The 14,972-nt window shown below is 33.1% G+C and overlaps 1 protein-coding gene across 1 annotated transcript; it reads left to right on the top strand.

The window, feature by feature from the left end:
• The first annotated feature begins 8,717 nt into the window (after window positions 1–8,717).
• Window positions 8,718–13,699, top strand: LOC112515229 (protein NSP-INTERACTING KINASE 1-like). The gene is made up of 11 exons (XM_025121906.1): window positions 8,718–8,902; window positions 8,998–9,130; window positions 9,232–9,303; window positions 9,391–9,534; window positions 9,614–9,685; window positions 9,785–9,844; window positions 10,185–10,282; window positions 10,360–10,503; window positions 11,336–11,677; window positions 12,410–12,789; window positions 13,320–13,699. Exons 1-11 carry the CDS (start codon window positions 8,794–8,796, stop codon window positions 13,641–13,643), a joined length of 1,878 nt encoding a protein of 625 aa, XP_024977674.1. The 5' UTR covers window positions 8,718–8,793; the 3' UTR covers window positions 13,644–13,699.
• The last annotated feature ends 1,273 nt before the right edge of the window (window positions 13,700–14,972 follow it).

Here is a 14,972-nt window from a genome sequence, read left to right as displayed (position 1 = left end):
TTCCTTGTTGCATCCCTTCTCTGGTTGAAGATCAGAGTCTTATGACCTCTGGTTTTAACTGCTGTAGTATGTGTTATGTGCTACCTGAAACAGGGAACTGGTGATTAAAACACAAATCCAACTGTAGAAATGATTTGAAGTCAGGCTTGCCTTCTACATGTAATCTATGGTCAGGTAAGCTTGCTCTACACCCACTTCTGATTTCAGCAAGTGTTACTTGCAGTCAGCAGCCACAAAATCATTTTGTTTGTGTGTCTGCATCATTTATCTAAAGATAGATGGTTTTGACTTGTTGACCTATGTCAATATTGCATTAGCTGCAGAACTCAGGGACCATATATTTTTTGTTAGCGTTCTTCATCAAGAATTTCAAAGTTGGTAAGCCTGCCTGCCCTTTATCCTGTGTTGGTTGATGGGTCATTTCTATAAATGACTTTAAATGAGTTTTCAATTAAGAGCATGACCTTTTATAACTTCATCTGACATGCCATGGCTAAAATCAGCCTGCTCCTGTCAAAACTTAGAAATACACTAGAGGATCATTTTGCAAAACTAGCTTCTGGAAAAGGCAAGCTAATTGCCCGTCAGTTTATCCACTTGACCCCTTCCCTTTCAGCATCTATTGTGTTCCATTCAAATTTCAATGAGTTAAAGATGACTGTTCTTGATGAAACTCCACTCAGTTTCGCATTCTTTATGGCCAAATTTTATCATTATGGTTTGATAAATGCATATTCTTTGGGGGTAGAGGTTAGCTCTGCATAACGTCATACCCTTACCGGACCCCACCTATAGGTGGGAAAATCTTATTATGGTCTGATATGAAGATTCTTTGGGGTAGAGGACCCACCTTAGGGTGGGATATACTGGGTTCGTTTGGTTTTGGTTTATGCAGATTCTGTGGTTTAGCTCTTTGTATTCTCAAGTATAATCGCATCAGGTACGTTCTTGATTCTTCCAGCTGGAATGAGTTAATCTGTCATAGTCATTGTTTCCTTTCTGGCAGCTCTTCCAAGCCTGCTTTGGAGTCCCCAAATCACTGAACTGAATTCATCAGGTTGTTACTTTACTGCATCTCCTTTCAGGAAAATGCTGTATAGCAAATGGAAAACCATATGCTATCTTCACTTCCTCAAATGGGATAGTGCATAAATGTGTTGTACTATATGCTGCTAGACTTGTAACAAGTTCTGCATAATGAATTAAACTAATCAGGTTATGCGTTCAAGTGACAAGGCTAGCTGTGCATCAGTAGTTGTACTTCCTCTCTAGTTACCCAGGTTTAAGAACTTGAACGGGAAAAGTCCGAGAAACTTAGCGGATTTTTCATATTCTGAACGATTAAGCACCTGGACATTCTTTTTAACAAATAAATCGTTGCACTTACAGAATAAGGGGCCGTTTACTAAATGCTTACCCGGTAAGTGCTTACTGGGTAATTTTCCTTATCGGATGAACATGACAATAGTCACAAATCTTATCCGGTAAGAGCAATGATAGAAATGAGGCTATTTGTATGGATTAAAGTAGTCTGTATGGATAAGTTAATAAACATTTTAAATAAGCAATTGCAAACACCCCCTAAGTACTGTATGGATAAGGCTATTTGTATGGATTAAAGTAGTCTGTATAGGTTGAGAAAGTTTTTGTTTAGGAAGGTTGTTTCATAGAAGAAAGGAGTGTGTGTTTTAACTGGGAGGGGCAACTTTAGAATTTTTTTAGCTTTTTGCATAAAGCTCTCCCTATAAGCTTGTTAAATAAAACACTTTATGTATCATTAAGTCACTACTAAACAATCATGTATAACTGACTGAATAAACTGTGAGTTCTATTAAGAGCATTTACAATGTTGAGGTTTTAACTGGGGGTTTTCATAGCATTTTCATTTCACGTCATCGCCACCTCAACAGCTTAAAAACCTCAACAGTACCTCCACTAAACCAAAAACCTTACTCAAGCTTTTTCAAAATTTTCAGGGTCCCACCATTTTAATTATATATATATATATTACAATATTTATTTATTAATTTTATTTAAACATGATTACTTTAATTATATTAATAAATAAGACTGATTGAATACGAGAACCTTTGAAAAAAACAGGTTGTGCAGTTACGACTTATGATGAAAAACCTCACTAAAAACCTCCAATAAAAAAGTGGCCACTATGTTGAAAAGAACCTTAAGTGAAAAACCTCCTAAAAAGCACATAGTGGATGCTCTAAACTCATAAGCTGCTAACAAACAGATGTATAAATTTCTTTATTCAGAAAAATGTCTGTGAACTTAAACACTCAAAAATATAAAAGTCTGGTGGGTTTTTTCGGTTTTTTCGCAACTTCAAAATACCAAAGATGTCGGTAACACCCATGAGGATATACACTGTGCATCAGAACTTGTAATGCTCGAATATTATTCCGCTTCACTGTTCTTGATTCAATTATTTGTTTTTCAAATCTCCCATCTCTTTCAGACTTTTTGGTTTCTCAGATTATGGATGAACACCGAAAGCAACTCATCGTTCACTTGTTTACGAGCCATTCTGGTGATTTGACGTGTGGTCCGGGGACTCATCGTGAGCAAACCGCAATGAGGGTGACCAAACAAGCTGGTATGAATAGGTTTCTTGTCTCTTGCCACAGTTTCCCTTTTTTGCAATTTTGATTCTTGATTTACATAACAGTGAGGTACAACCTTTAATGCATGAGGTACAAGTCATTATAGTATATGAAAAAAAGGGGGATTTTGGGTGAATTTTGTGTTTGTGATGGGTGTAAGTAATGTTGGAATGTAGCTAAGAAATAATAGGACAAATGATGTTGGAAGAGTGGATATGACAAGACAGATGGTAATCAACTTGCCATCATTAAGCAATTAACCTAACTTTTGAATTTGACCCATAAAGCATGAATGCTATCTACTGTTTTCTTGATTTTTAAAGGATAATTCAAGAAAATGGTTTGGGAAATTGATCAAAATAGTCGGTATTTTCGGCTAAATTCACTTTTGGCATGGATTCCTAATTTAGCTGAAGATATTTGCATAAAGCTTATTTTCATATTTAAAAAAAAGAAAAAAAAATTATTTTTGCAAATTCTTTTTTTAATTTGAAAGCAAGTTCTATGCAAATGTGTTGATAAACTCTGACTAAAATAAGATTTTGATTGAAAAATGATTAAAAAGTGAATTTGGTCCATCTGGTTTGTTGGAAGTAATATTACAGTTTTAAAATTACAAGACGACCATCGTGGTTTACAAAAACATCTGGATATAATACCTCCTCCTAACGACTATTATTATTATTATTACTTGTAAATATGAGACATTTTTGTCATTTTTTTTTGTCTTTATCTGATTAAAATACATTTTATGATTTCGGCTCTATGGTTTTTTGTTGGATAAAATACAAAAAAAAAAAAAAATCATAAAGAACGAAAATGTTTATCATGTATTGGAATTTTTTAAACAACCGTTAACTAAAGGGATCAAAAAATGTGGACGTTTTTATAAACCATGATGGTAATCTTGTAATTTTTAATGTAAGAACGAAAAGTGTTATTTTTGACAAACTAAAGGGAACAAATATATAGTTTACTCCGATAATAATAAAGCAAAAGTTGAAGAACCAATGTCTTTGTTGGACCACTTCATTGCTTGTACATCAAAGACTTCATATTATTTTTTTTCTTCCTATTTTTGGTACAAATTCATGGATAATGAAAGCTCTCTTATCCAAAAGTAACATGTGTTTTTAGGAATATTGTTTTTAAAGTATATAATATTTATATACAATAAATAAACTCGCACACTCTCTTCACATTTGGTGAGGTTTGAACCTCTGACCTCTCAAGAAGCCAATGGTTACGATACTGATAGGCCAAAGACCATTTGGTGTTTTTAAGAAATATATTTGTGGAAAGGAAATGAGATTGATTTTGTCTAAATCTGATTCTAAAATAATTTTGAACAATATTTATTTAAAAGATCTGGTAACTGAATTATGTTTTTTTAAATAAGAAGTTTTGAAATTAGTTTATCAATATAAGAACGAATACAACAATTGTTCCATTTATATGATATGCCCTTGTGAATATTATCAAACTATTGTAGTTATGTCACTTGTTGAACCGTAAAAATTATGAATATCAGATAATTATGGATTCATGTTGATTTAAATCAAGTTCAGTTTAAACAACTTCAAAAAATATGATAAAATTAATAACGTATATATTACATCACTCGCCAGATCAACATGATAACCGGTTAATGTTTCAAACGATTACCTGGGTACTTAAATATTTAAAACTTTATACGAAAACGAAACTCTTAAAAGTACGTTACCCAAAATAAAAATCAAGTTAAAGTACGTTATTTTTTCATGCAATTTACCCTATAAAGTAAATGTATTTTTTCATTTACAACTATTTTGGTAGATCATAAATGAATTCCTTCACAAAACTGATTAACCCGTTTTGTATTTTCTTATAATTTCAAAGTCTAAACTACATAAGTCCTGTATGAACTTTTTAAGATAAAAATAACATTTAATTTATCGTATACCGTAAAATATATAATTAATAATATATTTTTTTTTAAACATTATTTAACAAAGAAAAACATGATACCAATTATTTAGTTCATAGTTTAAATGGTACCAACAATTTGATAGACAAAATAATCTTGAAGTGGGGTATTGGTTTCAAGATTGGTAAAGTGATTGAATTGAAGGGAGAAAGTGGATTTGGTTGCTTTACCCTTTCATCAAATCTATATAATTCTCTCCCTCTCTTGCTTCTTTTACTTTTACTTTTACTTTTACTTTTACTTCTTCACCAACTTTCACCTCTAATCAAAAAAATTACCACATGGTTAAAAAAAATTACTTTTTAATGACTTCCAAACTTTGTCTTATAAAATAGTGAAGAAATTGTAACTCAACAGTTACACTTTTTCTTACAGTTTTTGGTATTTTCTTTTACACCCAGATGAGAAGTGGGCTTCTCTGACCACAATAAATTGAGACGCTGTAGCTTGCTGCATCGCAAGTCAAAGCCACAACTTATGGCATCGCAAAGAAAAAGTGTCTTGCGGCGTTGACTTGCAGTTTCTTGGTTGTGAGAAAAAGTTTGGAGGTGATTAAAAAGTAAAAGTTTTTTCACCATGTGATTATTTATGATAATAACCTGCCTCAAGGGTTGTATTTTATGTATAATCTTTTATGCATAATATACAGTCAAAGAGTAACTCACAAGTATTGATGGTAAGATATCAAAGAAGTCCTAATGTACAATCTTATATGCATAATGTACAAGTCATGATAGCACGATTTCTCTTCTATTGTTCGATAATGAGGATAAAAATTTATCTGATTTGAAATTATACAGAAAGATTGTTAACCAAAGTGTTGTTTTGAGGGGAAAAGACAAATTTGCCCATTGGCTTAAAAGGGAAAGGACAAATGATGCATGGGACTCAACATCTTAGTTTAGGTGCAAAATGGTCCCAACCCATCTTAACTTGAATTTGATCAATACTTATGAATGAATTTTATTTGGTTTTCAAGAAGGAAGGGACAATTTTGCCCAGCTGTAATAAGCCAATGCCATGGGGACATTTTTGTCATTTTCCAAAATGAAGGCACTCTTGTTTCCTTCTCTATGTTTGGTCAATTCATTCTGCCTTTGTTAGATTCTTTCTCAATTGTCTCTTGGGACATTTGAGTTATTCCATTGATGATGAATTCTTAAACTCATAGATATAATAACTTGTATATAAATCTGTACGATTGAAGAAATGATTTAAAACCAGTGTTCCAAAAAACTCATTGCAACAAACGTGTGACAGACCATGACTCAAGACTTGTGTCTGACGTCACATTAAGCCATGACATTGAGCATGTAGCACGTTACGGCTTAATGCACGGTTTTGTTAATGCAGTATATGATTATTTTTACCGTTTTAATGTCTTACTTGTTAGTTTTTAACTAAAACCTAATTTAAGTTCTTTAATATCATTAACTCATTCAGTAATGGTAGAAAACATATGTTTATATATATATATATATATATATATATATTACGGTATAGAGATTTTCCACCATATTTCACACAATGAAAAACGTTGTAGCCTTGTCATCACGTCAAGCTTCATGCTATTTAAAATCTTGCTTAAAACAAGAAACAACTGCCTGCCATGATTCACTATGCTACTTATTAAATATATGTATGTATCATTATAAGAATTGAATTCAAAACTTACACATAGTTGTTAGATTTTAAAAATAGTTTAAAGGGACTGGAATGTCATTAATGAATCCTGAGGGACTAAAAAAGTAAAGTTAAAGTTTTTTTTGGGAAACAAAAGTAAATATGATGATCATCGTGACATCCACGCAAACGTACAACTCGTACAACGTCAGGGTACAAACTACAAAGCTTGCTTTTCCACAGACTAATTTGTCTCTATATGTGTGTATTTTTTAAATATTTACACTTTCACCCCTCCCAAATTATGGATCATTATATTTGGTCCTTTTGCATATCCTAATTGCACAATTCACCAAGCCATTCATTCATTTGGACACCCTTTTGTCTTAACTTTATTACTCCAACTGTAGAATACCGAAATATTTTTTAAGCCGTTGAGGTCTTATGTTGGCCAGAGATGAAACATAGGGGTGTTCCAATCTTTTTGGAGATCCTGTTTCGCCTGTACCAAGAGTACAAGTCAAAACAGTTTAAAATAACAAAGTAATGTATGAGAGTCTTATGATTGGGAACCAGCGATCGTTTAATTAGCTAAAAGAATTACATTCTTCGAAAGCCAGAATCTTAAAACCTTAAAACGACAGAGTCATATTCTTCGAAAAGTAAAATTTAAAATCTTTAAATCAGCTAAAAGAGTAAAAAGTCTAAAACATTATAATTAGGCTAAAGGTTAAAACGTATATAAGAGAACCCCAGAAGTTTGAGGGTCCTGTTCCATATCCGACACGACCCTGTCAGACCATCAAACATGTATACATGTAGAACATCGTATCTCTTTATAATAGCTCCTTTTAAAAAGATTCGAAGGCGTTATACATATTTTAACATGGTATCAACACCACCTTAGGACTCGACACTCTATTTTGCCTTCATCTTGGAGGCATCGTCTAACCTCCATTTAAGAGAGCGTTGGAATCTCATATTGTCTAGAAGCAGAATATCAAACATGTATATATATATATATATATATATATATATATATATATATATATATGTACATATACATACATATAGGTGGAAGTTCAAACAAGATATCTTCATTTTTACGAAAACGTGAAAAGCACCCTTATCACAACGTGATAATACACGTGAGGGAACGTGTGTGGACAACTTGGCATGACGACTCTGACATAATACTACATGTGATTGGTAATAATAAAAAGGTGTTTTCACATTCTGATAAAATAAAAATATTCTCGTTTAAACAAGTTCCTGTATAAAAAAGACTCTTCTCTCTATAAAGATTGTTTTTATAAAAGTTAGATATCATAATACACACTTTCAACCAATTACACATAAAAAAAAACATTTTTCCCATCTTTTTTGAAGTAAAGAATCATTTGAAAAAAAGGTGTTTTAGTAGTGGATCATGTAATCATCAATGAATAAAGTAGGATACAATCCCTCCACCCCTCACCCACTCCCCACCCTACCTCCCCTACTATAATTCACCAATTTCAAAGTATTAAACCACCTTGAGATTCCCAAATTCTATGTATTTTATCATGGTGTTTGTGAGTATCTTGAATGGCCAAACTCAGAGAATGTTTGATTCCTCCTTGTCTCTACCTTAAAAACCATCAAAAACAATCCATTAAGAAACTATAAATCTCTAAGACTATAACATGACTAGTGATCATAATACCCATAAATTTTAACATTTTCTTCTTTGTCCTCTTCATTTTTTTTTACTTTTCCCAATTCAATTAATCAACTTCTTGGAGACATAATTCAATTATTTCATCTTTATCCCTTTGTTGTTTTATAAACTGATTAGTAATCTGAAAGTGTTGACAGTATATCATGTGTCTTTCTTTAAGATGAATGTTGTTAATAAATAACACATTAATAATGAATACGTTACGATATTCATGATCAATAGCATGTCTATATTCCTGATGAATATGTACATGATATACTATTGGGGTTACCGAATGAAAGCTTCATATGTGAATCATTAAAAAAATCTATTTATATATGTGTGTGTGTGAAGCGACGTTACATATTGTTCATTTGAGTTTATATATATTTAACTTTGTTATTTGACCACGCCATATATATATATAGTCAGGTTCATATGAGAAAAGTAACTAAATAAGAGAATAAGAAAATTGTCGAATTATATCTGATTTATGTTGACCATCAGTATAAAATCACAAATGATTTTGCATATAATTTGATAGTTTTCATATGCTTTTATTTAGTTACTGTTCTTGTTTGAACCTATCTCTTTATGTATATTTCTTGAATTTGTTTTTGATTTCCCTAACCTGTGACCCATGAGGCATCAGGCATGACAGGCGTGCTAATTCTCTTTATGCTAACAAGAAAACAACACAAAAGGCCTCACTTTGCTTTTTCTTGGTTCTTTCAAATTCTTTTGGAAAATGGTAATCATCAAGTTTCAATAACTGAACCCATAGAAGCAGACCACTTCATTCAAACCATACCCAAATCCCTCCTCTTTCAACCATTAATTTCTGAAAAGTACATTTTTGAATCATTCCTCATTAGTTTCAAACTGAAATGAGAGTACACCAAGTAAACACTGCTGCAAATGCAATCTTTTTTCTGTTTCTATGGCTTTCTGCTTCTTCAAATGCCTTGCTTTCTCCAAAAGGTGTCAACTTTGAAGGTAAATCTGCTTCTTTTACATCAACTCTGCTTCTTAGAACCCTAAAAATGGAGTTTTTTTAATCTGGGTATTGTTCATATTGTGGTTTTCTCCAGTTCAAGCTTTGATGGGTATAAAAGCTTCATTGTTGGATCCTCATGGAGTTCTTGAAAATTGGGATGGTGATGCTGTTGATCCCTGTAGCTGGACTATGGTCACCTGCTCTGCTGAGAGTCTAGTCATTGGCCTGTAAATCTTCCTTCACACACTTAAAAGTGTATTACTGTGTGTATATATCTATACAAAATCCATATTTCTGATTATATAATTATATATATGATCATTTTCAGGGGGACACCTAGTCAAAATCTATCTGGCACACTTTCTCCCAGCATTGGCAACCTAACCAATCTTCATATTGTGTAAGTATCAACCAAATTCTCACTTCCTTTTTTGGGTTTTTTAGGGATTTTTTTAGGGTTTAAATGGGTGAGTGATTCTTGATGCAGATTGTTGCAGAACAATAACATCACAGGCCCAATCCCACCAGAAATTGGTAAACTGAAGAATCTTCAAACACTTGATCTTTCTAATAACCATTTCACCAATGAAATCCCATCATCTTTAGGTCACTTGAATGCCCTCCAATACATGTAAGTTGCTATCCAAATTATAAATCTAAAAGTTCCTGTTTTCTGGTCTTTCTTGAAAATCAAAACTTGCTATTTTTAGGAAACTAAGCAACAACAGTCTTTCTGGGCCAATCCCAGATTCAATAGCCAGCATGACTCAACTTGCCCTTGTGTAAGATTTCTCAATCCCAACAGTTTATAGTTCAATTATACATACAGAAATGTGTATGTATAGTTTACACAGAGTCTTCTGTTTTTGTGTTCATTGCAGAGACTTGTCCTTCAATAACTTGAGTGGCCCTGTTCCTAGAATTCCTTCCAAGAACTTCAAGTAAGTGTCTTTATACTTGTACAGTACAACTAGGTAATGCATTTATGAAATTAAATACACTTGCAAAACTACTTTTTATGATTTTAAGTTTCATAAAGTAACACGTTAGTAAGTTGCTAAAATGCTACTAGTGAAATGCTGACATGGAAGTGTCAATTATACAACTTGCTAAAGTTGCTAATGGCTACTTATATTGCTATAATTCTACTGTCATGTCAGCATTTTACAAATAGCACTTTAATAACTTGTGAAAATGTTATTTTATTAATATTAAATTCATAAAAATTGGACTTTGAAAATTTAATTGCTGTCTTTCTAAATCATTGTTCATTAATTGCAGCATATTTGGGAACCCTCTGATGTGCCCAACAGGATCTGAGCAACAATGCTATGGAATGACACTTATGCCCATCTCTATGCCATTAAACACCACAAAAGGTATGAAATCATATAGAGATTTAAAGGGTTGTATCTAAACATTTTATGGTTATTGATTATATCATAATTTGAAGCAGACAACACTTCATCAAGAACAAAATCCCACAAAATGGCCCTCGCCATTGGTACAAGCCTCGGAGCCATTTTCTTGCTCGTCTTTGGAATCGTATTGATATGGTTCAGGCGAACCCATAATCGAGAACCCTTCTTCGATGTCAAAGGTTTGTAAATTCTGTAACTTTTCAAGATCAAATTGATGTGGACTTCGTGATGAATTTGACACCGATATTCTTCAGTTATCTAGGCGTTTCCGAGGACATGGCATTTGATAGGTCTTGGAGATGCAATATTAGCCATTAGGACAACAGACTGGGGTTGGGAATCTGTAGCTAGCACTACAACAAAGTTGATTTTATTGGACGCTTAAAATTAAGAAACGACTTAAAGAATATATTTAATAAGACTTAAGATTATAGGACTAAATCAAAAAGCATCTTATCTAAAAGTGTTACTATAGATTTATAGGACGCTTCTAGGCGTTCTAATAAGTTTTTTAAGATGCTTTTAAAATAAATTGTCGTATTAACTATTTTATATGAGAAAAAATGCCCTAATAAGTGTTCTATAAAAAGATGGGTTTATAGGACAATTCTCAAAAGTGTACCATATAGCTAACAAGACACTTTATCTTAAAAACATCCTAAAAAACTTGTTAAAACATCTAGAAACATCTTATACACCTATTGTAACACTTTTAGATTTTACACTTATAGTTTGGTTAGTGAACCGGCGGTTAGACTTATCGAATCCTAAGTTAGACCAGGGTTGTGTAGTCGTCCCTACCTTGGTTATGTTTTTGTACACTTTGCACAAGTCGGGGTCTTCACAGAAACAATCATTATACTCTTTGGGGTAGAAGTCAGATCTGCGTACATCTGATCCTCCCCTGACCCTACCAGATGAGATATATTGGGCCTGTTTGGTTTGGTTTAAGAATTTTTCGGTTTAGGGAACTTCAGATTATAACTTTCTAAAATCAAAACGAAAATGCAGATAAACATCACGAGGAAGTTTCGATCGGGAATTTAAGGAAGTTTCAATTCAGGGAGCTTCAAATTGCAACACACAATTTCAGTAACAAGAACATATTGGGGAAAGGAGGTTTTGGGCATGTGTATAAAGGGACACTCCATGATGGGACGTCGGTGGCGGTTAAGCGGCTGAAAGATGGCGGTGCCGCTGGTGGCGTAAGACAATTCCAAACAGAAGTTGAGATGATCAGCCTAGCAGTTCACCGGAATCTCCTCAGATTATATGGATTTTGTATGACTCCTACCGAAAAGCTCTTAGTCTACCCGTATATGTCCAACGGCAGTGTCGCTTCTCGTCTCAAAGGTAAACCCATGTGTCATTTGGCATAAACAAAGAAAAAAAACCAAATTTAGCCGATGCATTGATCACTTCTGTTCGGTTTCAAGAAAATACTGAAACTTCTGTTCGGTTTCAAGAAAATACTGAAACTTCTGTTCGGTTTCAAGAAATCTTGAAACATCTCCTCGGTTTCAAGAAATCTTGAAACTTTTTGTTTAGTTTGAGACCGCACCTCTGGGTTCGTTTAGTTTGGTTTAAATCTTGAAACTTCTTACTATTTTCAAGAAACCTTGAAACTTTTGTTTAGTTTCAGATCCCATCTCCGGATGGGATATACGGCATACTGGGTTCGTTTGGTATATTTTGGTTTAATTCTTGAAACTTGTGTTTAGTTTCAAGAAATCTTGAAACTTTTGTCTATTTTCAAGAAATCTTTGAGCTTCTGTCTAGTTTCAAGAAATCTTGAAACTTCTCTTTGGTTTAATACCCTACCTTCAGGTGGGGTATACTGGGTTCGTTTAATTTAGCTCAGTTTAAATCTTGAAACTTCGGTTTAGTTTCAAGAAATCTTGAAACGTCGGTGTAATTTCAAGAAATTTTGAAACTTTTGTTTAGTTTCAAACCTACCTCCGTATTTGATATACTGGGTTTGTTTGGTTTAGTTTAAATCTTGAAACTTCTGATTAGTTTCAAGAAATCTTGAAAAGTACGAGCACGAATCACGACTAACGCTATCCGGGTTTGAAATTTCGACAGCAAAACCAGTGTTGGATTGGGGGATAAGGAAGAAAATTGCATTAGGGGCAGGAAGGGGATTGTTATACCTTCATGAACAGTGTGACCCTAAAATCATTCATCGGGATGTAAAGGCTGCAAACATATTGCTTGATGATTGTTGTGAGGCAGTTGTTGGTGATTTTGGGCTGGCAAAGCTTTTAGACCACCAAGATTCTCATGTAACCACTGCCGTTCGGGGAACCGTGGGTCATATAGCACCGGAGTATCTCTCCACCGGTCAGTCGTCGGAAAAAACCGATGTTTTCGGCTTCGGGATCCTTCTTCTAGAACTCATCACCGGACAACGGGCTCTAGAATTCGGCAAGGCCGCAAACCAGAAAGGGGCCATGCTTGATTGGGTAAGATTCCTGATACCGTGCATTATTGACTTGTACTATACGATGACGCAATTCATATCGAGATTTTTTCGTCACTTAAATAAAATCTAAATAAAATCGAGTTTATAAGACGTTAAATACATATAAATGTTATAATAAACTGTTTTATATGACTTACGTTTACAGAAACAAATTATTATCCATTTTATGTAAAAATGTTACAATAAGTTGATAAAATACTTGATTTTAATTGTCTTCTAAAGAAAGTCAATATAAAACATTTTATTAAAGCATTTATACATATTTGACGTCCTATAAAGTCAATTTTGTTTTATTCATTGACGTGTCCGGATGCCAACGAACCGAAAAGTGTCCGAAAGTACGTTTTCCGTTTCGGACACTTCCAGATCCAAACTCAAGTACCCGGAAAGTTCATTATGTAACGTTCCGATTCACGGGTACAAAACGAGACTTCACAATCTCGGTTCTTCGAAGCAATACTGCTTTATTGACTTGTACGTTATGCATTAAAAGTGGTACATATTTTTCAGGTGAGAAAGATCCACCAAGAAAAGAAACTAGATATATTAGTGGATAAGGATTTAAAGAGCAATTACGATAGAATGGAGTTAGAGGAGCTTGTAAAAGTGGCATTGTTGTGCACACAATATCTTCCCGGCCACCGGCCAAAGATGTCGGAAGTTGTACGGATGCTGGAAGGAGATGGGTTGGCAGAAAGATGGGAGGCTTCACAAGGGATTGAGTCCGCCGGAAAGTTCAGAACGCCGGAGTTGTCTTCGTCGGAAAGATATTCCGACCTCACCGATGACTCTTCGTTACTTGGACAAGCAATAGAACTCTCCGGTCCAAGATGAATTGTTATATAGAAGTTGAAATCTAATTTTATTTCCAAGTTTTTAAATGATTTTTTATTTTATTTTTTGAAATCGTTAATTTGTACATATTTTAGAAAAAAAACGAAATAAATAATTTAATTTTTGTTCGAAATTTGATTAATGTTATCTACGGATGAGAGAACATAAAAACAACCAAATTAAACGTGATTTTATATTAAATTCACTTATAAAATTACAAGTGATCCTCTCTATATATACATATATATGTATAGGAGCAATCAAATACAAACCATTTATATTTGTACAAACCGTGTAAATCATTTTTATCTGTTAATTTTATTGTTTATTTTTATGAAAATTTTTCATTAAATTGTTTAATAGTTATGAATTGTTTCATATGATACTTTTTGATAAAGTCGTTTTAATATGATTATAAAATTATTTCATATAATAATTATGAAATTTTAGTGAAATCGTTTCATGTATATTTCTCTAAAATTAATATAATGAAGATAATAATAAACATGATTAACACCCTCCACAATAAAAATGATCATTCAACCTTTCATAATTACAACAAAATGAAAAATTATGATTGGTTGACTAAAGTTTGTACAAATAAAGTAAACCTCATACATATATACATACATACATACATACATACACACACACACATATATATATATATATATATATATATATTATATACTGAGACCCATGAGACCATTTTTTTACACTTGAAATTTTACAATAAAACGCTGTGAATATGAATTTCACATTGTTTTTGCTGTGAAAGTTCAACCTTTTTTCACTTTCACATAGTTTTATTGTGAAGTTTCAAGTGTAAAAAAAAGGTCTCACAGGTCTCACGAAAACATATTGATTTCATATGAACTCAACCCTATATATACACATATATATATATATGTGTGTGTGTGTGTGTGTGTGTATGTATACATAACTTGAATCTATTACTCGGTGAACAACATACAACAAACAATAAACGAGAGGACTCAGAACGTTAAAAATGGATGAATCATCAAGGCAATAGCATTGCCGTTAAGTACGACGAGCGAACCAATATGATCATCATCGTCCTCATTTTTCACCAAAATAATATTTCTATATACAAAAAAGATTACACGAACGTATATTAATGAAAACTTGTTAACCGATTTAAGAGTTTAACTCAAATCCATTTTGACATGTCACCAACCTTTAACTCATACAACAATTTACAACAAAATAATAACAAGAGGACTCGGAAAAGAACAATGAATGAATCATCAAGGCAATAATAGTGCCATTAAGTACGACGAGCGAACCAATCTGATCATCATTGTCCTC

Source organism: Cynara cardunculus, assembly GCF_001531365.2.
Source record: "Cynara cardunculus var. scolymus isolate 2C chromosome LG 7, CcrdV1, whole genome shotgun sequence".
Classification (NCBI taxonomy): Eukaryota; Viridiplantae; Streptophyta; class Magnoliopsida; order Asterales; family Asteraceae; genus Cynara; species Cynara cardunculus.
This window is presented reverse-complemented; position numbering and strand designations above follow the sequence as displayed.

Excerpts from the sequence above, each read along its gene's own strand:
- LOC112515229 (XM_025121906.1), top strand. The coding sequence starts at position 8,794 with ATGAGAGTACACCAAGTAAACACTGCTGCAAATGCAATCTTTTTTCTG. Across the intron at positions 9,304-9,390 it reads CTAACCAATCTTCATATTGT|ATTGTTGCAGAACAATAACA; the intron begins GTAAGTATCAAC and ends TTCTTGATGCAG. Across the intron at positions 11,678-12,409 it reads TGTCGCTTCTCGTCTCAAAG|CAAAACCAGTGTTGGATTGG; the intron begins GTAAACCCATGT and ends AAATTTCGACAG.